Source organism: Pleurodeles waltl, chromosome 4_1 (assembly GCF_031143425.1).
Source record: "Pleurodeles waltl isolate 20211129_DDA chromosome 4_1, aPleWal1.hap1.20221129, whole genome shotgun sequence".
NCBI lineage: Eukaryota > Metazoa > Chordata > Amphibia > Caudata > Salamandridae > Pleurodeles > Pleurodeles waltl.
In genome coordinates, this window is record NC_090442.1 from 711077262 (window position 1) to 711102433 (window position 25172).

The following is a 25172-nucleotide window of genomic DNA, read 5'->3' on the forward strand; positions in this document are numbered from 1 at the left end:
TCTATGGCTCCCTTAGGCAAGAGAGCAGTGACTTCATGCAGAGCAAGGACAAATGATCCTCTGACAGACGGTCTTACGATGGAGGGATGGGGTGGCGGGGTAGATTTGAAGGGGAGGGAGTAGAAGGGGAGGGAGCAGCCGCTCCCAATAATCTGTAAAACCCACCTGTCCTATGTTATGGACTATCGGTGGTGCAGATGATGGCAGATTCGGCCACCAACTGGACAGACATGATCTTGAAGGACCAGTTAAGGTGGGTTAAGAGGCTGTAGCTGGTGGGTAGGGGTATGTGGTTGTTGCTGACCTCTGGCTACCCAACCCACGGGGTCTGTAAGAACTGCACCTCTGCCCACACATAGGTTGGGAAGCTTGCGCGGGACAGTGGCTAGGAGAGGGTTGACCTGGTTGAATGCCTCTTCCATAGACAGAAAAGAGTAAAAGGCAGACTGGGGTTGATGCAGGGGAGCTGAGAGGCCCGAGGACTTGGCCGAAGCCCGTGAGTCATTAAAGCGCTTCAGGTCAGAGTCTGCCTTGTCTCTGAAGAGAAGTTTGCCATCAAAGACCTGGTCCATGAGGGAAGCTTGGACATCCCCTGAAAAGCCAGAGTTCTAAGCCAGGCGTGGCGTCTGAGTGCCACCGTAATAGAAAACCCTCTACCCAGCAAGTCGGTTATCTCTAAACAACAGCAAATTGTGAACTTTGCCGAGTCTCTCCCGTCCTTGACCGCTTGAGAGAGAATGGCCCGGGCCTCCTCTGGGTCATGTTGCACCATGAGCGCAACCGTGTCCCACAGTGCGTGAGAATAGCGGCCCCATAAGTATGCGGTGTTCATGGACCGCAATGCAAGGCTGGTGGAAGAAAACATTTTCTTTCAGACGGTATCCAGCCTCTTGTATTCCCTGTCCGGAGGTGCGGCAGAGAACGTGTCATGGGAAGTGAAGCCTGGACCACCAAGCTTTTCAGGGTGGGGTGTTTGGTGAGGAAATTTGGGTCCCCAGGGACAGGATGGTGGTGGTGGGCAATTCTCCTATTTACTGAAGCCCCTGTGCTGGGCTTGGACCAGGTTCCCAGTAGGACATCTGTAAGTGCTTCAATGAAAGAAAGCAGGGGTTTAAAGGCGGAAGATCCCAGTTGTAGCACTTCTATCAAGATGTTAGTCTTGACTGCCACATAGGGCAACTCGAAGTCCCAGACCTCAGCTTCCCTCTTCACCACCACAGTGTATGTAACTCCCTCCTCTGTAGCCACGGGAGGGGAAGAAAGCATACCAGTCTTTGGAGACGTGTCCAGTCCACTGGCATCATCCATTTCCTCACACCAGTCCATGTCCTGATCTTCAGAATGGTATTCTAAAGGGTCCAGTGACCCCTCTCATTCTTCCCCGAGGCCTAGCCCTTCAGAATAGGGCTGAGACACGAACCTAAGACACACGGGTCCTGTCGGCACCAAGTTAGCATCAGTTGTTGCCACTCAGACTCGGTGTCAGATTCCGGAATCCAAAAGGGCTAGCATCACCAGTGGGTGCCAGGAGCATTGGCGTTGGGACCTGCATTGGGAAAGGTCACATTGGCACAACTGGTGCCAGTCCAGATCCATGATTGGATCCATGGGGGGAATGGCAGGGACCATCGGAGCTAGTGCAGCAGCTGTCGGACCGAAACCCAATGACCCCCCGCACCAACCCTGCGAGGCCTGAAGGAGCTCCAGAGTTGTTACCCACTCTAAGATGGGGAACATGGAGTTGCGCGGGAGTCGTTCCAGCTCCCAGAAAAGCAGGGAAGTGTGGAGTCGGCCCTGGTGCAGGCTCTGAAGAGCAGTGCCTCGAACGCCAACGTTCTCTGTAGGAAGCTGGCTTGGTGTGTGGTGGACATCTATTGTGTTTGAACCTTATACCAGATCCAGGCAATCTCTATTAGTGAATGAAGACAGTGTCTAGGAAGTCAGGGCCCTCTAGTGGTAGCTATGGTGAGCATCCAAGACTAATGTAGGACATTAGTCTTGGCATGTAAAGCACTTGCACTACCACAGCAGTCACACAGCAGCTTATCACACTGGAAAGGAACCACATAGTGTTACAAAAATAATGGTACTTTATTATAGTAGCCATGAACTTTATTACTTATAGGCAGTCCCCCAACTGGAGGTTAAGTACATACACACATATATATATATATACATACAATGTTAGAAACGGGGTCTCTAGTTGGCAGCGGGTTTGCACCTTGTCCAAGTAGGGACCCTCACTCTAATCAGGATAAGGGAGACACCTGCTCACCCCCTTGGTAGCTTGGCACGAGCAGTCATGCTTATTTCGAAGCAATGTTTAAAGCATTTGCACATAACACACAGTAATAAGTGAAAACACTACACAAGGACACCACACCAGTTTTAGAAAAATAGCCAATATTTATCTATATAAAACAAGATGAAATACAATACAAATCCAAAATACAGTAATTAAAATATGAATTCTGCAAGATTTACTAAAAAATGCAGTTCCTTGAAGTTGATAGCTCCACCTGGGACTATCATGGTGTCGTGATGAGCAAAGCCAACAGTTCAGGCCGGCCGCGGCGTTGCGGGCCAGCTACGGTTTGGGAAGACCCTCAAACAGTACCTTGGATTTGCAGGGCTTCGTGATCCTCGCGGTGAGCTTTGGAGAGTGGCGTCGCTGACGTCACAGTGTCGGTTCCAGAGTCGGTGCAGGAGTCATTGGGCCCTTGAGGTTGCGGATTGAACTCCAGGCTGATGAAGTCAGGTGGGCCGGCGTGGATGCCTTCGGGGCTGCGGTTCGTAGCGGGACGATGCAACGCATTGGTGCCCACAGGTCACAGTGCAGGCATCGCCTTGGTGACGGCGTTCAGCAGCGTCGGTAAGACCAGGGCTGCGGTGTGAAGCGGGGCGGTACGACGTGCAGTGTCCACAGGTCACAGTGCAGGCAGCATTGTTGTTGCTGAATCGCTGTCGTCGTTAGGCCCAAGCTAACAGTGTGGGACGGGACGGTGCTTCGTGACCCTCACGAGCGGTGTCCACAGGCCACGGTGCAGGCAGGATGCCTGGTGACGACACAGGAGTCAATGGTGTTGGCATCGGTGGACCGGGGCTGCAGTGTGGGACGGGACGGTGCTTCTTGTACCTCACGAGCGTTGTCCACAGGCCACGGTGCAGTCAGCAGCACCGGTGTCAGCAGGAGCGGCATCGTCCGGGATGCCCAGGCTGCGGTGTGAGCAGGCGATGCCGGAGTGCGGGGATTACAGGTCGCGGTGCGAGCAGCGGCTCAGTGAAGTCGTCCGATGATGGCAATGGGTAGACCAGGGTTGCGGTGCGAAGCGGGGCAATGCAACTCCGTGTGGTGCTGGCAGGTCATGGTGCAGGCCAGTAGCGTCATTGGTGGCATCGCAGTGGTTTCTCCTCTTGAACAGCACAAAACACACAGTTCCCAGTGCTGCAGGTCGAGGAAACTGAAGTCTTTGGTAACCCTGAGACTTCCAACAGGAGGCAAGCTCTACTCCAAGTCGCTGGAGAATTTTCTCAAGCAGGACACACAGCAAAGTTCACCCTTTGCACTCTTTTCAGGCAGAAGCAGCAACAGTAGGCCAGTCCAGCAAAGCAGCACAGCAAATAGACAGTACTCTTCCTTCAGCTCTTCTCCTCGCAGAGGTTCCTCTTGATTTCAGAAAGATTCTAAAAGTCTGGGGTTTTGGGACTTCTTCTTATACCCAGATCTGCCTTTGAAGTTGGCAAACTTCAAAGCAAAGTCTCAAGTGTTTGCAAGATCCTTCCTTGTGCAGGCCAGGCCCCAGACGCACACCAGGGGGTCGGAGACTGCACTGTGTGAGGGCAGGCACAGTCCTTTCAGGTGTGAACACCCGCTGCTCCCTCCTCTCTAGCTCAGATGGCTCATCAGGATATGCAGGCTACACCCCTGCCCCTATTTGTGTCACAGTCTAGAGAGGTGTAAAACTGCCCAACTGTCAAACTGACCCAGATAGACAATCCACACACAGGCAGAGCCACAGAATGGTATAAGCAAGAAAATGCCTACTTTCTAAAAGTGGCATTTGTAAACAGACAATTTAAAAAACAACTTTACTAAAAGATGTATTTTTAAATTGTGAGTTCAGAGACCCTAAACTCCATATTTTCATCTGCTCTCAAAGGGAATCTTCGCTTTAAGGATATTTAAAGGCAGCCCCCATGTTAACCTATGAGAGGGATAGGCCTTACACAGTGAAAACCAAATTTGGCAGTATTTCACTGTTAGGACATATAAAACACACTAGTATATGTCCTACCTTAAACATACACTGCACCCTGACCATAGGGCTATCTCGGCCTACCTTAGGAGTGCCTTACATGTAGTAAAAGGGAAGGTTTAGGCCTGGCAAGTGGGTACACTTGCCAAGTCAAATTGGCAGTTTAAAACTGCGCACACAGACACTGCAGTGGCAGGTCTGAGCTATGTTTACAGGGCTACTACTGTGAGTGGCATAATGTCAACACCAGAGCAGTACGCGCTCTATTGGCGACTAGAATGCAAAAACCCAGCACTCTCAAAACAACGTAATTTATGCATTGTGCTGATATGTTGTGGTTTTACCTTTTGCATTGCAGAGTTCAATCCTGAAAACTTATTTTTAATATGCTTACAAATACTGTTCCTTTGCAATGTATTGCTGCAGGTTTTCAGAGTGTGTTAGGGTGTGGCCCTTTTCCAGTGCCGTCCAGAGACTTTCCCTGCAACATGCCTGGGCGTGGTTGTGGGCTCGGCCAAGACTCTATAAAAGAGAGCCAGCCCAACTCCCAGTGCTCACTATCCAGAGGTCCCAGTGCAGAGCAGCAGCTTCTTCCAGAGCTCCTGTCCCGGCGGCCTATTGGAACTTCCAGGCTTCTGCCCTTCATCCTTCATTGGTGATCATTGTTCCAGGCGGTAAGACGGTGGTTGGACTGTCCCGACACCGTTAATTCTTTAATGATTAACAGATTATTTGCGCGCTACCATTTCTTGACATTTATATGGTAGTTTACAAATCGGCAAGACGCGCGATTTGTTTCATAAAGGTTTGACTTTGTTATTCATTGTGCGCTACCATTTCTTGACATTGTATGGTGGCTTACGAATCGGCAAGATGCGCGATTCGTTTCATAATGATTTGACTTAGTTATTCATTGCGCGCTGTTATTTCTTGACATTTGCATGGTGGCTTAAGAATCGGCAAGACGCGCAATTTGTTTTATGGTGTTTTCACATTGTTGTCCATTGAGTGCTACTATTTCTTGGTATTTACATGATGTCTTACGAATCGGCAAGACACGCGATTCGTTTCATGAGGATTTAACTTTGTTGTTCATTGCGCGCTACCATTTCTTGACATGTACATGGTGGCTTAAGAATCGACAAAAGACACGCGATTCGTTTCATTGTACTTTGATCTTGTTAGTCATTGTGAGCTGTACATTGTGGTTTACAAATCGTCAAGACGCGCGATTCATTTAATGATGATTTGACTTTGATATTTATTGCGTGCTACTATTTCTTGACATTTTACATGGTGACACTCGAATCGGCAAGACGCATGATTCTCTCCTCGAGTTTAATTCATGTTGTTTATTGTATGCCACTATTCTAAGATATTTATTATGTAATATTCGAGTTGACAAGTTATGTGATTTGTTTCCCGAATCCATATTGTGTTATTCATGGTGCACAATCCTTTTATGGTGTTTACTATATATATATATATATATATATATATATGGAAAATGTCACTTACCCAGTGTACATCTGTTCGTGGCATTAGTCGCTGCAGATTCACATGCTGTGCACATCCTGCCATCTGGTGTTGGGCTCGGAGTGTTACAAGTTGTTTTTCTTCGAAGAAGTCTTTTTTCGAGTCACGAGACCGAGGGATTCCTCCCATTTCGACTCCATTGCGCATGGGCGTCGACTCCATCTTAGATTGTTTTCCCCGCAGAGGGTGAGGTAGGAGTTGTGTATGCTAGTAATAGTGCCCATGCAATGGAGTGAATACGTATGTACATAATGAAGTTTAAAGTAATATATTTACAAATTTACAAATGTTCAAGATCAACTTCTAAACGGCTACAGGCTCCCGGGGAGGCGGGTGGGCGCATGTGAATCTGCAGCGACTAATGCCACGAACAGATGTACACTGGGTAAGTGACATTTTCCGTTCGATGGCATGTGTAGCTGCAGATACACATGCTGTGCATAGACTAGTAAGCAGTTATCTCCCCAAAAGCGGTGGTTCAGCCTGTAGGAGTTGAAGTTGTTTGAAATAATGTTCGTAGTACAGCTTGACCTACTGTGGCTTGTTGTGCCGTTAACACATCTACACAGTAGTGTTTGGTAAATGTATGAGGCGTAGACCATGTTGCTGCCTTACATATTTCGTTCATTGGAATGTTTCCTAGAAAGGCCATGGTAGCACCTTTTTTTCTGGTTGAGTGTGCCTTTGGTGTAATAGGCAGCTCTCTCTTTGCTTTAAGATAGCAGGTTTGAATACACTTAACTATCCATCTAGCAATGCCTTGTTTAGAAATTGGATTCCCTGTATGAGGTTTTTGGAAAGCAATAAATAGTTGTTTTGTTTTTCGAATTAGTTTTGTTCTGTCAATGTAGTACATTAGTGCTCTTTTGATGTCTAATGTATGCAGTGCTCTTTCAGCTACATAATCTGGCTGTGGGAAGAACACTGGTAATTCTACCGCTTGATTCAAGTGGAACGGTGAGATCACTTTTGGTAAAATTTTTGGATTTGTCCGTAGAACTACTTTATGCTTGTGTATTTGAATAAATGGTTCTTGTATGGTAAATGCTTGAATTTCACTCACTCTTCTTAGAGATGTGATGGCAATTAAAAATGCAACTTTACATGTTAAATATTGCATTTCACAAGAGTGCATGGGCTCAAAAGGTGGACCCATGAGTCGTGTTAAGACGATGTTGAGGTTCCATGAAGGAATTGGTGGTGTTCGTGGTGGTATAATTCTTTTTAGGCCTTCCATAAATGCTTTTATGACTCGTATCCTAAATAATGAAGTTGAGTGCGTAATTTGCAGGTAGGCTGAAATTGCGGTTAGATGTATCTTTATTGAAGAGAAAGCTAGCTTTGACTTTTGCAATTGTAGTAAGTATCCTACTATATCTTTGGCAGATGCGTGTAGGGGTTGAATTTGATTATTATGGCAGTAATAAACAAATCTTTTCCACTTATTTGCATAGCAGTGTCTAGTGGTAGGTTTCCTAGCTTGTCTTATGACCTCCATACATTCTTGTGTGAGGTCTAAGTGTCCGAATTCTAGGATTTCAGGAGCCAAATTGCTAGATTCAGCGATGCTGGATTTGGATGTCTGATCTGTTGTTTGTGTTGTGTTAACAGATCTGGTCTGTTTGGTAGTTTGACATGAGGTACTACTGAGAGGTGTAGTGTTGTGTACCAAGGTTGTCTTGCCCATGTCGGTGCTATTAGTATGAGTTTGAGTTTGTTTTGACTCAATTTGTTTACTAGATATGGAAGGAGTGGGAGAGGGGGAAAAGCGTAAGCAAATATCCCTGACCAGCTCATCCATAACGCATTGCCGAGACTGATCTTGTGGGTACCTGGATGCGAAGTTTTGGCATTTTGAGTTTTCTTTTGTTGCAAATAGATCTATTTGTGGTGTTCCCCACATTTGGAAGTAAGTGTTTAGTATTTGGGGGTGAATCTCCCATTTGTGGATCTGTTGGTGATCCCGAGAGAGATTATCTGCTAACTGGTTCTGAATTCCTGGAATAAATTGAGCTATTAGGCGAATGTGGTTGTGAATCGCCCAATGCCATATTTTCTGTGTTAGGAGACACAACTGTGTTGAGTGTGTGCCTCCCTGTTTGTTTAGGTAATACATTGTTGTCATGTTGTCTGTTTTGACAAGAATGTGTTTGTGTTTTATTATGGGTTGAAATGCTTTGAGCGCTAGAAATACCGCTAACAGTTCTAAGTGATTTATGTGAAACTGTTTTTGCTGTATGTCCCATTGTCCTTGGATGCTGTGTTGATTGAGGTGTGCTCCCCACCCTATTATGGAAGCATCTGTTGTTATTACGTATTGTGGCACTGGGTCTTGGAAAGGCCGCCCTTGGTATAAATTTATACTGTTCCACTTTTGAAGCGAGATGTATGTTTGGCGGTCTATCAACACCAGATCTAGAAGCTGACCCTGTGCTTGTGACCATTGTGATGCTAGGCACTGTTGTAAGGGCCGCATGTGCAACCTTGCGTTTGGGACAATGGCTATGCATGAAGACATCATGCCTAGTAGTTTCATCACCAGTTTGACTTGTATCTTTTGATTTGGATACATGGTCTGTATCACATTGTGAAATCTTTGTGGACTTGGAGTGGCAATCCCTTTTGCTGTGTTGATTGTTGCTCCTAAGTATTGCTGTGTTTGACACGGCAGAAGGTGTGACTTTGTGTAATTGATTGAGAAACCTAGTTTGTGGAGGATTTCTATGACATATTTTGTGTGTTGTGAACACCGTCTTAGCGTGTTGGTTTTGATTAACCAATCGTCTAGGTACGGGAACAAATGTATTTGCTGCTTTCTGATATGTGCAGCTACTACTGCTAGGCATTTTGTAAAAACTCTTGGTGCAGTTGTTATTCCGAATGGCAACACTTTGAATTGGTAATGTATCCCTTGGAATACAAACCTTAGGTACTTTCTGTGTGAAGGATGTATTGGTATATGGAAATATGCATCCTTTAGGTCTAGTGTTGTCATGTAGTCTTGTAGTTTGAGCAGTGGGATTACGTCTTGTAATGTAACCATGTGAAAGTGATCTGATTTGATGCAGGTATTTAATGTTCTGAGATCTAGTATAGGTCTCAGACTCTTGTCTTTTTTGGGTATTAGAAAGTACAGGGAGTAAACTCCTGTGTTTATTTGTTGTTTTGGTACCAACTCTATTGCTTCTTTTTGTAGCAATGCCTGAACTTCTAGTCCTAGAAGATCTATATGTTGTTTTGACATATTGTGTGTTTTCGGTGGGATGTTTGGAGGGAATTTGAGAAATTCTATGCAATAACCATGCTGGATAATTGCTAAGACCCAAGTGTCTGTTGTTATTTCCTCCCAATGTTTGTAAAACTTGGTTAGTCTCCCCCCCACAGGTGTTATGTGTTGGGGATTTGTGACCTTGAAGTCACTGCTTGTTTGGAGGAGTTTTGGGACTTTGGAACTTTCCTCTATTTTTTTTAAATTGTCCCCCTCTATATTGTCCCCGAAAACCTCCCCGCTGATACTGGCTCTGGTAAGTGGGCTTTGTTTGTGAGGTTGTGGCTTCTGTGGTTTGCCCTCGAAACCCCCCTCGAAATTGTGTCTTTCGAAATGTGCCTCTGCTCTGTGGGGAGTAGAGTGCGCCCACGGCTTTGGCCGTGTCAGTGTCTTTTTTAAGTTTTTCGAGCGCAGTGTCCACCTCCGGCCCAAACAATTGCTGTCCGTTGAATGGCATATTCAGCACAGCTTTCTGTATCTCTGGTTTAAATCCTGATGTACGCAGCCATGCATGTCTCCTTATTGTTACAGCTGTGTTGACAGTTCTAGCAGCTGTGTCTGCAGCATCCATTGCTGACCGTATCGGATTATTGGAGATACCCTGTCCTTCTTCTACTACTTGCTGCGCTCTTTTTTGGAACTCCTTGGGTAAATGTTCAATAAGGTGTTGCATCTCATCCCAATGGGCCCTATCATATCTGGCTAGCAAAGCTTGCAAATTTGCAATACGCCACTGGTTTGCTGCCTGTGCCGCCACCCTTTTGCCTGCAGCATCGAATTTTCGACTTTCTTTATCTGGAGGTGGTGCATCTCCTGAAGTATGAGAGTTGGCTCTTTTGCGCGCTGCTCCCACTACAACAGAGTCTGGTGTTAGCTGTTGTGTAATGTACACTGGGTCTGTTGGTGGCGGTTTATATTTTTTATCTACTCTTGGAGTAATGGCTCTCCCTTTAACAGGCTCCTCAAACACTTGTTTGGAGTGTTTTAGCATTCCGGGCAGCATAGGAAGACTCTGATATTGGCTGTGTGTGGACGACAGTGTATTAAAAAGAAAGTCGTCTTCAATGGGCTCTGAATGAAGGCTGACATTATGAAATGCAGCTGCTCTTGACACCACCTGTGCGTAGCCTGTACTATCCTCTGGTGGCGATGGTTTAGCTGGATAGCATTCTGGACTATTATCTGACACTGGTGCGTCAAAGGTCCCATGCGTCAGGGTCATCTTGACTCATTCCTGTATGAGTTGGGGATTGCATCATTGGTGGAGTGGCTACCGGTGATGGTTGCGGAGAGTGATGCGGGGATGGTGGCGGTGTTACTTGTTTAGCCACCTTTGCGTGTGGCTGTTTGTCTTTGTCTTGGAATGCAAGCTTGCGTTTCATTTTGACTGGAGGAAGAGTGCTGATCTTCCCTGTATCTTTTTGAATAAAGAGCCGTCTTTGTGTGTGATCTGGCTCTATTGCCTGTAATTCCTGTCCAAATCTATGTGTCTTCATTTGTGTGGACAGTCCTTGTTCCTCAGTGTAGGAACTTGTTTTCGGTTCCGAGGCTGGATATTTCGGTACCGAAACCTTTTCGGCTGCTTTTTTCGGCTCCGACGAAACCTTTTTAACTTTCGGCGTCGTGCTCTCTCGGTGCCGACCCATTTCGGTGCCGCTGTCTCGGTGACGAATCTTCTCTGAGCCACTATCTCGGGCTCGAGATTGCTGTGTGCTGGTATCTCGACCGGAGTCGGATGACTTCGACACCAGCTCGCCCTTTTTCGGTACCGATGAACGGTCACCTACTTTTCGGGTTAAGCCATGGCCTGTTGGCGGTGGCGTCCCCTGGGCTTTAGCGCTTTTCTCGTGAGTTCTTGCTTTCGACGTCTTACTCACGGTTTTCGGTGTTTCCTCGGGCTCGATCTCCTCAGAGTCCGACTCTTGGGTGGAGAATGTTTCTTCCTCCTCCTCGAAACGCTCTTGTCCTTTCGGCACCGACGCCATTTGTAGTCTTCTTGCTCTTCGGTCCCTGAGTGTCTTCCTGGACCAAAACGCTCGACAGGCCTCACAAGTATCCTCCTTGTGTTCTGGTGACAAACACAAGTTACAGACCAGATGTTGATCTGTATATGGATACTTGTTATGGCATTTTGGACAGAAGCTGAATGGGGTCCGTTCCATCAGCCTTTAAGAGACACGTGGCCGGGCCGACCAGGCCCCGACAGGGATGGAAGAAAACCCCGAAGGGCCACCGGAGCTCTTCTTAATTCGGTGTCGATCTGTTGTAACTAACCCGATACCGAACGCAAACAATACCGACGATTTTTCCGAGATTCTAACTAACTTTCCGACCCGAAACACGGAGCGAAAAGGAACACGTCCGAACCCGATGGCGGAAAAAAAAACAATCTAAGGTGGAGTCGACGCCCATGCGCAATGGAGTCGAAATGGGAGGAGTCCCTCGGTCTCGTGACTCGAAAAAAGACTTCTTCGAAGAAAAACAACTAGTAACACTCCGAGCCCAACACCAGATGGCGGGATGTGCACAGCATGTGTATCTGCAGCTACACATGCCATCGAACATATATATATATATATATATATATATATAAATCTGCAATATGCGCAATTTGTGTTGAAACATTTTAAGAGTACACAGAAGGCCAGAGTTTCTAGATGGAATATTGTATGGTCCTAGTATGCATTCTCAAAAAAGGATTTATATGACTGGTTTAAAATTTAGTCAGAATGTTTTTCTGATTCTCATGTAAACGAAAGTACTTGAATAAGAAAGTTTTCATTTAATCCATCTTGATTCCCTTACAGGTTCCGGCCATCTTGAAACTTAGTCATTTTAAACTTAATTCTTAGATTGTTCATGTTTTCAGAATGACTAGGCTTAGAATCATAGTCTAGTATTGATTTCAGGAGATATAATTTTCATATTGTGTGTTCTAACCTTTTTCTTACTTCAGGTCTCCTTCCCACCTGTTCCCTTCCTAATCCCCTCTTCACCTCTTGAACTCTCTTAGCCTCTGTGATTTATCTATCAGAGTCTTGGAGCTGTTCAGTGGTGGACGTGTTGGGAACGTGCGCAGACCCTGAGGATCTGGTGACTCTTGACACATAACCAGTGCTGCAGGCCCACTAATAGCATTTGATTTACAAGCCCATGGCACCTCTGGTGCACTTTACCAGGGACTTACCAGTAAATCAAATATGCCAATTATGGATAAACCAATCCCAAATACAATTTAGATGGGGAGCACGTGCATTTTAGCACTGATTAGTGGTGGTAAAGTGCGCAGAGACAATAAACCATCAAAAACAGAGTCCAAAACCAGGAGGTCAGAAGACAAAAAGACAGGGAAGACACGCCAAAAAGCTGCCAGGTCTAACAGTAATCATTAGGAATTAGCATATAGAAACAACAAGCACTGGCAAAACTTTGTGAAAAATAGTCAGAGCCCTATGGGGGATCAAACCATATACTGAAATAATAGTGGAATGTGAAGTGAATATCCCCACCCAAGTATTTGGGGTAGTTAGAGGGGAGCTGGGAGAACTGGGGACCCCAAGAGGTGAGTACCTAAGTGAATCCCAGTGACCAGGAGAGCAGAGGTAAGTACCTGGTCTTCCCAAAGACTAACAAGAGGACTAAGAAAGGGGAACACTGCAAGACCAGGATCAGTCCGATGAAACCCAACTGTGGATTCCGGGAGAAGAGGACCTTAAAAAGAAGGGGACAGAGTCCAATCCATACAGGAGTGTCCATACGGGGCAGGAGCCACTACCCACCCTTCTGTGGATAAAGAACCAGGTCGATGAGGGAAGATGAAGATCAGCTGTGGAGCCCAGGAGCTGCAGAGAAGTCCTTGGAGCCGTGCAGATGATGTCCCACGTTGGTCGCAGCGTCGCAGATGGTCAGTGGTCAGGAGGTCCACAAACAAGCCATGGCAAATGCAAGTTGGAGCAAAAGAAGAGTTGCAGAGCTGAAGAGGAGCAGCAAGGTCCAGGGGACTCAACTCTTGGAGGGGAGTCCAGGCTGACCCTCAGCAGTCGGGAGAGCCAGCAGAAGCAGTCAAAGTCCCCACAGGCAAACCACTGGCAGCAGGCAAAGTAAGTTGCAGTGAGGCCCAGTCAGTATGCCTGGAGAGGAGTTCCACGTCGCTGTACTTGCAGGGATGAAGTGCTGGAGGTGGGGACTACTTGGAGCCCGACGATCTCTTGGAGAAGAAGTCAACAAGCCTTGGTTGCTGCAAAAGTCGCGGTGCACAGGGGTACTCTCCTGCAAGGACAGGCAAGGGCTCACCGTCTCCCCAGTTGGACAGCAGGTAGAGAGGACCAAGGGGACCACTCAGACCCACCACCTATGTTGGAGATTCTTTCTGAAACCGGATGGCAGAAAATCCCAACAGGTCACTGTTGCCATTGTTGCCTTCGGTGCCTGCGGATGCAGGGGTGTGACTCCTTCACTCCAAGGGAGATTCCTTCTTGCTTCTTTGGTGCAGCTGAAGTCTTGCCGACCCCAAAGGATGCACAGCTGTGGAAATGTTGCAAATGCTGGAAGGGCTAGAGAAACAATGTTGCAAGGCGAGATCATCTCGGGAGTTGCAGGCTTGTTCAGTTCCAGAAGAGTCCGGTTGCGGTTCCGGTGGCCAGGAGCAGAAGAGGTCATTGCAGAGGAGTCCTGGTGGAGTCTTGCATGCTGTATCTGGAGATGCACCTTCAAGGGAGTCCCTAAATAGCCCTACAAGGGGAACTGGTCACTCTGCAGGGGGCACTGACAGTCACCTGTTCTGACCAACCAAATGCTCTGAGGGGCCTCTGCACATCTTGTTTTCAAGATGGCAGAATCAAGTGGCCACCTGGAGGAGGTCTGGGCACCACCCCTGGGGTGATGATGGACAGGGGAATGGTCACCCTTTTTCTTTGTATGCTTTCGCGCCAGAACAAGGACCAGCAGGGACTGGAGGTACCTGAACTGGTGCAAACCGGATTATGCAAGGAGGGTACCAATGTGCCTTTCAAAGCAAGCTGGTGACGTGGGGAGGCTACCTCTCCCCACCCATGTAACACTTATTTCCAAGGAAGAGGGTGTTGCCTCCCTCTCCCACAGGAAATCCTTTGTTCTGCCTTTCTCAGCTTGAGCTGGGCAAACATCAGGCGTACAGAATCCTGTCTGAGGAACTGCAGCAGCATGGACTGCCCGCAAACCCTGGAAGACTGGCAGGAGCAATACTGGGTGGTCCTCTAAGGAGCCCCCAGAGTGCATGAAATCAAGCCGTCAATACTTGGATTAGTATTGGGGTATGATTCCGACCTGTTTGATACCAAACATGCCTAGGTTCGGATTTGAATTATGTAGCTGACCACAGGTAGTGGGTGACCTGGGGCCAGTACACAGGTAAAAATGGCTTCCCCACACTTACGAAGTCAAGTGCATTGGAAATGGAGTTCGAAAGGGGCACCTCTGCTCATACTGCGGTGCCCACACACAGGCACTTGTACCCTACCCTCTGGGCGAGGAGGGTGTCCACAAGGATAACTTGCAGTGACCTGGTGCAGTGACCAGCAGTTAAAGGGTGCATGCACCTTTTCACGCAGGTTGCAATGGCAGGCCTCTAGACATAGGTTGCATGGGATCCCATGGGTGGCATAATACATGCTGCAGCCCATGGGAGACCCCTGGTGTGCCAATACCCTGAGTACCCTTGTACCAATTGTGGGGTGTAAAGCAACCACATTTGGATGAGAGAGCACAATCACTGAGGTCCTGGTTAGCAGGATCCCAGTGAAGACAGTCTAAACACACTGATGCATAGGAAAAAAGTGGAGGTAACCATGCCAAAAAGAGTGACTTTCCTACATTCCCTTTTCGCATCGGCTGACGGGTGAGGAGAAGTTGAAGCACACTGAAACTTTTTGTGCTTTTTCTGCCTCTTACCTGAGCATCCTGATGATTTCTAGTGGGACGAAGAGGATTTGGGGCACCGGGAGCAGTTCTGGGACCTTCCTCTCAACTGGGACTGAAACCTCCAAGGAGTCGCATGAGGAGGATTTGCCTGCCAGACTGCTAGCAGCTTTAGGGAGCACTCCCTTAAAACCTCCGGTGTTATACCCTGGCAGTCAGAGTACGACTTGGAGTCATGGTCGCACTTCAGACACCACAGACAGAAAAGGTGTGGATCCATAACCCACATGAATTGGTGACAGGCGTCACATGGTTTAAACCCTGTCTTCCTCGAAGACATCCTCAACATACCAGGAGGTAAAACTTAAAAAAAACGTAGTTAACAAAACACCGAAAAAAATCCTGTCAAAAAACAACAGCCCTTCTCTGGATCAGCATTAACTAGCACAGAGAGCAAAGAACTGATGACTACGCGCCAAGGTGGCGCCTATATAGGTGACGCATATGTCATTTCCTGCGCAGATGCCGCTGCATGGAGCAGATCGATGCCACCTACCGGCGTGCAAAGGGGCACTGCTCCTGAAACATTTTCTGTTTCCATTCTGACACCTGGGGAAATTCAAAGGTAAGGAATCTGTGGCTAATAGTCTTAATCAGATATTAAACAAACGAAAGTACATTCAGCAGTTTTGCTTGCAAGGGATCAGTCTTATGATCACCCCATAAAGCACTCTAGCTCCCAGTACAAATAGGAGAGTGTCTGGCGGCATGGATGACATCCACCAAATCAGACGTCAGGTCAAATGAAGTCTGTTGCCACAACTGAATTCCCCTACATTTGGGTGGTGATTTTCACAGATTCGAGAGGAGAACTTGATCACTGCAACATAACATCTTCCCAAAGTGTGAGCCTGATAGCAGAACAGATGCTCTTGCACAGAGGTTCTGGATACCACACTCTCCTGGCCCAATCCAGAGCCTCTAGGATGACTTTAGGCGTGGTCGACCTTATTCTTATTTCAGAACCCAAGGCAGGGGAGGGAAGAAGTACATTGATTCATTCCAATGAGTGTACTGGAAACTCCAATACGAAAACATTTTACACTGCACATTCTAGATGGTGGTAAAAAGAACTAGGCAGGGTTTTCCCCACTTCTGGAAAATGCCCTGCACCACTTCGGGATGAAGACACCACTCATGATCTGCAAGGCGTAGCCTGCTCAACTCATCTGCTTTGACATTCAGGGACCCTGCCAAGGGGTTCACAGCCAGGCAAATGCACTGGAACGCCAACCAAACACAGGACTCAGGACCCCAAACTGTCCTGTTTGTTGCCATTCCAAATGGTTGTGGTGGTGGTGTCTGCGAGAACCTGCACCAGCCCCACTCAATGGAAGGCTTTAAGCACCAGATGAACAACCTGTAACACAAATAGACCGGACCTGGAGTCAGTTGTCTGTCAGATACCAGAGTCCTCTGATCCCCACCTAAATCAGATGACCTTCACAGGCCAGCAGTACCCGTCCTCCAGCACTGTCAGCTCTGGGTGAGAAAGGGGACTGCGACTGGACCAACTACCCTGAAGCAGCCCTCACTGCAGATCTATAGCCATCACCTCTGAGATCAGGATGCTATCCAAAAGATTTGCTGGATGCTGGGCCCATTGAAACTTCAGATTCAATTGCAGAGACCACATGGGACACCTGGAGTAGATGACAAAGATGATGCAAGAAGCCTCATAGCCGCCATTACTGTGATCCAGGTCTGAAACTCAAACATTTGAATCAAAGTCCGAATGGCCCAGACTTGCTGAAAGAAGGGGATGGCCCGGAAATGCACTGTGTCCAAGACACCTCCAATGAATGGAAGCCTCTGCGAAGGAGTCAGGTGTGATTCTGGCCAGCTGCTAGTGAACGCCACAGATGTCAGGAGGTTCACTGTCTTTTGAAGATGTTCTAGAACTGATTTAGCAAGCCCTCCTTCAACAGCCAGTTGTCAAGGTAGGAGAAGAGTGGTATTCACGACCTCCAAATGTAGGCAGCAACCATCACTTTCATGAACACACAACAGGCACTGGTGATGCCGACACGGAGTACATGAAAATAGAAAATGCTGCTTGCCTACCTTGAACCATATGTAATCTCTGTAGGACTGTAGGACAATACGCTCACTACAGGTCCAAGCTCGTCATCCGGTCGCTGGGGTTCTGGGCATACAGGATTTGGGCCAATTTGGCAGGACGGTATTCAGAGGCCGAAGATAGAAAATAGGCCAAACACACCTCTTTGTCACAAGGAAAAAACATGCAAGAACCCTCTCCTTGTTACCAATGTTGTACCCTCTAGGTAGCGCCCTTAGAGAAAAAGTTTGCATCTTCTGCAGCAGAATAGACAGGTAATCTTCTGAAATTTTGTTTGAAGTTAGGGAAATATCTGGCGGGACATAAAGAAAAGGTAGGGCACATCCATACTGAATGATCTCTAAGAACTATCTGTCAGACGTGATGGCTGGATCACCTTGGGAGGAAGTGTTGAATCCTGAACCTCCATTGGGTGGGTATGTGCCACTAAAGGCAAACTGAAGCTGTTTGGAGGTCGTTCCCGAAGGGGCGAAGAAGTGTGAGGGCTGATACCCTTGCTGGCCTATGAGCTGCCTGCCGGATCCACAACTGCAGACTTGAAAGAATTGGGGTAACTTCTATATTGATAGAGAAGACTGCCTTTGCCTTTGCTTTTATAACAACCTTCTGGAATAGCCTCTGAAATTCTGAATGACTGGAGGCCTGTGTGAATCTTTAGGTCCCAAAAGTGCTGAAGGAGAGCCGGAAAAGAACAGAAGATCTGCAGTGTGGCCTCAATTTGCTGCAGCGTTTCCAATTGCCCGGGAAACTCAAGGAGCACAGGGCTCAGCTGGGAAACCTGAGGTGGGACAAATGCAAAGGTTTCCACTTCTTATGTTTGGCGACATACAACATTCCTCTCAGACCCGGATCGCCTTTGGGTGTATATATGGGTGCACTTGTTGCACAACTTCAAGCCGTGCCCAAGCCCAAACACTAGACAATCGTTGTAAGGCCCACAAATGAGTGAGTGGAGTTCCTGATCCATGTTGGAAGGTGTAGAAAAAAAGGAACGTACGTTGGTAAGCAGGAGTGGCGCTTGTATGCAGCTCCACTCCATCACTTCTGGGTCAGTGCAGAGCTGGCACAAAGCCACTGGTATGGGGAACAACAATAAGAAACTTTTCAGGGCCAGTCTGGGGTCTGGAAAGTATTTAAATGTGAGGAATCTGCAAGTAGAAGTATCCATCATAACACAAGGCACTCTGGATATTGCTTGTTGGAATGTCAAGGGCCAATGAAATCTTCAGACTGCATAGTAATTCGTCCTTGGAATCCAAGTGTTCAAAAAGACAACACTAAAGCAATGACTCCATGGGAGCCCCCACCCAGGGTTTGGGACTTCATAACACCACACATTACAACAATTTCATCATATTACACATTTATGACATATTTAAAAAGCTTGATGTTTCAATTACATCTACTGCCAAAGGGGTTTCTGTATATTATGCCAAGTCCTGTAGTCTCTATAAAGTCCTCAGTTTATATTTATAAATTACGTATTCCCATATTACTGTACACATCCTTTAGATTAATTATAACACACTGCCAGACTTTTGCGTTTGTATCCACATTATGTGCAAAATACAATCATGTCAGATGTAACATGTTTGGTATGATATTATGCTGTTCTTGCTGTTGTATGGGTTTTATGTAGTCTTGTCAATAACATGTTGCCTGTGAGCTTCTCTCCTGAAACCATGGGAAGCTTTTCAAAAGATGGGTCTTTCCAAGGATGTTTATATGATACTTATGTATTATACAGAAACACTAATACACTGAACAACAGATCATCTTAAAAACACATTTTCTTACCAGATGTTAAATGGAACAGTCATCTTCTGAACAGTTTCTATAAATGTATTCACATCGACCACAACGATTCCATGTTTTGTACATGTTTCTTTCACAATACTTGGCTTTTCTAAAAGTTGAAAATGTAACAGTTAAAACACAGAAAGTAGAAAATAGTATATTAGCACTTAAATTATAATTCAAGTGCAAGAAATTGTGCCCATCTTTGAGGAATTTGTGGATATAAGTTGTTTTAAACAGACATTTGTTCTCTCAGTATGACAGAGATGGAGAAAGCATACAAGCTTCCAGAAATGTCCTTTGGGTTAGAGACAGATTAGGTCAGGCCCACCAGAAATGTTTTTTTAAAATTTCTGCTCACCAGAACAGAATAGGACCCATTCAAGTATGTTCAACCTTTGGAGCATTTGGTACCACTCAAGGATTTCAAAGCCTGTCTTGGTTAAAAATATTTCATGTAATGCAGGAATGAAGTTTAATAATGCAGTTTGAAACAAGGCTGCTAAAATGACACTGCGATTTTTAATGCAGCTTCTACATTTCCAAGCAGTTTTTGTCAATACTAATCAGCCAACAGCTCTACTCTCAGGCAGGCAGCCATTCGTCCAGGCACTGGTCCTAGTGCAGAAACATGAGCACACTGTGGCCCTCATTACAACATTGGCAGTAAATCTTGCTTACCGCCGTGCAGAAGACCGTCAACACACCGCTGCAGCGGCGGAATTCCGCTACAGCTATTACGACCCACAGCCCGGAATCCGCCAAAGTCCAGACACCCACACAAGTCCCCCACACCAAAGGTTAGTGATAAACTGGCGATAACAAAACCGACACCGTCACGCCAACAGGAATACGCCCACACTATCACGACCCACGAATCCATGCGGCGGTCTTTCAACCGCGGTATTCCATTGGCGGTACACACCGCTGCGCTCAAAATACACACACATTTACAAAACACAACCACATTGGACAATTCGAAATACACACACATAATACACATACACACACCACTCCCACACACACAATACAATATAAAACACACACCCACATCACCCACAAACCCCTACGACAAAAATTGAGAAAGAAGCCCAGAGACAAAGACACCCGAAACAACACTAGCATCCACAGGCACACAACACCATCACTCACACAACATCCATGCACCTCAGACAACACACACAAACACATCCCCTCACATATCACAACCGACACCACCTCACACATCACCTACACCACACCATGGCACCGCAAAGACACCCCAGGTTCTCTGAGGAGGAGCTCAGGGTCATGGTGGAGGAAATCGTCCGGGTAGAGCCACAGCTATTCGCATCACAGGTGCAGCACACCTCCATAGCTACGAAGATGGAGCTATGGCGCAAAATATTAAACAGGGTCAACGCAGTGGGACAGTATCCAAGAACATGGGATGACATCAGGAAGAGGTGGAACGACCTGCGGGGGAAGGTGCGTTCCGTGGTCTCAAGACAACAGACTGCAGTTCAGAGGACTGGCGGTGGACCCCCACCTCTTCCCCCACAACTAACAACACGGGAGGAGCAGGTCTTGGCTATACTGCATCCTGAGGGCCTCGCAGGACTAGCAGGAGGAATGGACTCTGGTAAGTCAGATCTTAACTATTACATCCCCCACCCTACCTGCATGCTATCACATACCTCACCCGCACCCCTATCACTCCAACACCTCACAAATGTCCCACTATCACAATCCACACATCCCAACACCAAGCCCTGCATGCAACACCAAAGCATGGACACCCATCACCAAAGCATGTCCACTACAGATACCCACACAGATCCCCAAACCAATTATCACACAAGGTCCTACACAAGAATGCAAGCACTGAGGTACAGGGTCACCCACCCATTGCACATGATGGCACACACAAATGCAATAATCATGCCTTTACACACCTGCAGGACCCTACCCAAAGTCACCGGACAGGAGGTTCTAGACTTGTCCACTCCCAAGAGGACATCCCATCTCCTTTTGAGATTTTCAGGGAGCCCTATGATCATGCCCTTCAATGTCTTGTTGAATATTTCCACAAGACCATTGGTTTGTGGATGGTATGGTGAATTTGTAAGTCACCCCACACTCATTCCACATGTGTTTCATGTATGCTGACATGAAGTTGGTACCCCTGTCAGACACCACCTCCTTAGGAAATCCCACTCTGGTAAAGATACCAATGAGTTCTTTAGCTACTGCATGGGCAGTAGTGGACCTAAGGGGAATTGCTTCAGGGTATCTAGTAGCATGAACCACTACTACTAGTATGTACTGGTTCCCTGAGGCTGTGGGAGGTTCAAGTGGACCCACTATGTCCACACACACTCTTTCAAAGGGGACCCCCACCACTGGAAGTGGAATGAGGGGGGCCTTTGGATGGCCACCTGTCTTACCACTAGCTTGACAGGTGGCACAGGAGACACAAAAATCCTTTACTTTCTGGGACATGTTGGGCCAATAGAAATGGTTGACTAACCTCTCCCAAGTCTTGGTTTGTCCCAAATGCCCAGCAAATGGAATATCATGAGCCAAGGTCAGAATGAACTTCCTAAACTCCTGAGGCACTACCATTCTCCTAGTGGCACCAGGTTTGGGATCTCTTCCCTCAGTGTAGAGGAGTCCATCTTCCCAATAGACTCCATGTGTTCCAGTGATTTTTCCTTTGGTCTCTTCAGCAGCTTGCTGCCTAAGGCCTTCAAGAGAGGGGCAGGTTTCTTGCCCCTTACACAACTGTTCCCTTGTGGATCCCCCTGGGCCTAAGAGTTCAACCCGATAAGGTTCCAACTCCATGGGCTCAGTCCCCTCAGAGGGCAGAACTTCTTCCTGGGAAGAGAGGTTCTTTTTCTTTTGTTGTGTTGAAGCTGGTTCCCCAGTCTTCTTTCCTTTTCTCTTGGAGGGTTGGGCCATTATTCCAGGCTCCAACACCTCTTTTTCACCCTGAGCTCTGCACTGTGCCCTTGTCTTGACACACACCAGTTCAGGGATACCCAGCATGGCTGCATGGGTCTTGAGATCTACCTCAGCCCATGCTGAGGACTCCAGGTCATTTCCAAGCAAACAGTCTACAGGGATATTTGAGGAGACCTGTTTCAGGCCATTAACCCCTCCCCCTTCTAAAGTTAGCATAGCCATGGGATGTACTTTAATCTGATTGTCAGTGTTGGTGACTGGATAAGTTTGTCCAGTCAGGTATTGTCCTGGGGAAACCAGTTTGTCTGTCTCCATTGTGATACTGGCACCTGTATCTCTCAGGCCTTCTACACTAGTCCCATTAGTTAAGAGTTGCTGCCTGTATTTTTGCATACTAGGGGGCCAGGCAGCCAGTGTGACTAAGTCCACCCCACCCTCAGAAATGAATATAGCTTCAGTGTGAACCCTGATTTGCTCTGGGCACACTGTTGATCCCACCTGGAGACTGGTTATTCCAGTGCTAACTGGAGTAGAAGTTGAAGTGGAACCTTCCTTGGGACAGGCCTTGTCTCCAGTTTGGTGTCCCTGCTGATTACAGCTACGACACCAGGCCTTTTTGGGATCAAAGTTTTTACCCTTGTACCCAAAACTGGATTGTGAAGAGGCTTTAAACCCTCCCTCCTGAGCAGGTTTTTGGGGCCCTGTAGAAGACTCTTTACTTTTACCCTTGGATGTCTCAACACTCTTCCCCTGGAGAGTCTTTGTGACCCCTTTCTTTTGGTCACCCCCTGTGGAAGTCTTGGCCACCCTAGTCTTGACCCAATGGTCCACCTTCTTTCCCAATTCTTGGGGAGAAATTGGACCTAGGTCTACCAGATGCTGATGCAGTTTATCATTGAAACAATTACTTAAAAGGTGTTCTTTCATAAACAGATTGTACAGCCCATCATAATCATTTACACCACTGCCATTAATCCAACCATCCAGTGTTTTGACTGAGAAGTCAACAAAATCAACCCAGGTCTGGCTCGAGGATTTTTGAGCCCCCCTGAACCTAATCCTGTGCTCCTCAGTTGAGAATCCAAATCCCTCAATCAGGGTAGCCTTCATGAGGTCAGAGGATTCTGCATCTTTTCCAGAGAGTGTGAGGAGTCTATCCCTACACTTGCCAGTGAACATTTCCCAAAGGAGAGCACCCCAGTGAGATTTGTTTACTTTTCTGGTTGCACAAGCCCTCTCAAAAGCTGTGAACCATTTGGTGATGTCATCACCATCTTCATATTTAGTCACAATCCCTTTGAGGATCTTTAGCATGTCAGGAGTATCTCTGACCCTATTTAAATTGCTGCCACCATTGATGGGAGCTAAGCCCATCTCTTGTCTTTCCTTTTCTATGGCTAGGAGCTGTCTCTCCAAAGGCAATCTTTTGGCCATCCTGGCTAACAGGAGGTAATCTTCATTGAGGCTGCCCTCAATGCTTTCAGAGTTGCTGCACTCCCCTGTGGGAGAAGCAGCATCTCTGACTATCACTTGTGGAGTCAGGGTTGGAGAAACTCTGGTCTCCCTAACTAGGACTGGAGGTGGGAATTCCTCCACATCACTAGTTTCCCCCTCCGTGAAGACATCATCAGAGGGGTTGTTTTTAGCAAACTCTGCCAAGAGCTCCTGGAGCTGTACTTTGGTAGGGTTTGAACCAGTATTAATTTTTTTGATTTTGCAGAGAGACCTTAACTCTGACATACTAAGATGCAGGTAACGGGTGAAGTTGAGCTCCACCACCATCTCTTCTACAGCAGACATTATTCTTCTAAAAGTTGGAATACTTTTTAAGAATCTAAAACTATCTCTAGAACTTAATCCAAACGTTTACGAAACTTTTAAACTCTAAAAAGAAATGCTAACAGGGACTAACACAAGGCCCTAGCAGGACGTTTAAATTTTTTGAAAAATAGCTCAAATTTCAAAAATCAGTTTCTAATGACAATTTTTGGAATTTAGTCGTGTGATCAGGTATTGGCTGAGTAGTCCAGCAAATGCAAAGTCTTGTACCCCACCACTGATCCACCAATGTAGGAAGTTGGCTCTATATGTACTATTTCAAAGTAAGAAATAGCATGCACAGAGTCCAAGGGTTCCCCATAGAGGTAAGATAGTGGCAAAAAGAGATAATTCTAATGCTCTATTTTGTGGTAGTGTGGTCGAGCAGTAGGCTTATCAGAGGGTAGTGTTAAGCATTTGTGTACACATACAGGCAATAAATGAGGAACACACACAAAGACAATTCTAGGCCAATAGGTTTTTTATATAGAAAAATAGCTTTTCTTAGTTTATTTTAAGAACCACAGGTTCAAGATTTACAAACAATATTTTAAATGAAAGGTATTTCACTCAGGTATCTTAGGAACTTTGAATCATCACAATAGCATGTACAGTTTTGGCAAAAATGGCAATAAGCTATTTTGAAAATGGACACAGGTAAGTAAAGCACTTACAGAGTTCAAAGTTGTGTCCAAGGTAGCCCACCGTTGGGGGTTCAAGGTAACCCCGAAGTTACCACACCAGCAGCCCAGGGCTGGTCAGGTGCAGAGGTCAAATAGGTGCCCAAAACACATAGACGCCTACGGAGAACAGGGGTGCTCCGGTTCCAGTCTGCCAGCAGGTAAGTACCTGCATCCTCGGGGGGGCAGACCAGGGGGGTTTTGTAGAGCACTGGGGGGACACGAGAAAGCACACAAAGTACACCCTCAGCGGCCCAGGGGCGGCCGGGTGCAGTGAGCAAAGCAGGCGTTGGGTTTCAGATAGGAAACAATGGAGGGACCCAGGGGTCACTCTAGCGGTGCAGGCAGGCACAGGGGGGGCTTCTCGGGACATCCACCACCTGGACAAGGCAGAGGGTCGCCTGGGGGTCACTCCTGCGCAGAGGTTCGGTTCCTTCAGGTCCTGGGGGCTGCAGGTGCAGCGTTGGTTTCAGGCGTCGGGTCCCTTGTTACAGGCAGTCGCGGTCAGGGTGAGCCTCTGGATTCGTCTCTGCAGGCAGTCGCTGTGGGGGCTCGCCTCTGGTTACTCACAGGCTCACAGTCGCCGGGGAGTCCTCCCTGAGGTGTTGGTTTTCTGCAGGTCGAGCCGGGGGCGTCGGGTACAGAGTGTAAAGTCTCACGCTTCTGGCGGGAAACGAGAAGTCCTTGGAAGTTGCTTGTTTGTTGCAAAGAAGTAGCTGGTTTTGAACAGGGCCGCTGTTCACAGGAGTTTCTTGGTCCTGTAGTCCAGGGCAGTCCTCTAAGGCTTCAGAGGTCGCTGGTCCCTGTCAGATGCGTCGCTGGAGCAGGTTTTCAAAGGT

The 25172-nt window shown here is 47.1% G+C and overlaps 1 protein-coding gene across 3 annotated transcripts in view; it reads right to left on the reverse strand.

Annotated features, from left to right (window-relative positions):
- The window catches only part of TASOR2 (transcription activation suppressor family member 2), a 759889-nt gene that overhangs the window by 31390 nt on the left and 703327 nt on the right, over positions 1-25172 (reverse strand). For all 3 annotated transcript variants that reach the window (XM_069229296.1, XM_069229295.1, XM_069229294.1), the window contains one exon: positions 18893-19001. In XM_069229296.1, the coding sequence (XP_069085397.1) occupies positions 18893-19001 (109 nt within the window). The remainder of the gene's footprint in view (positions 1-18892; positions 19002-25172) is intronic.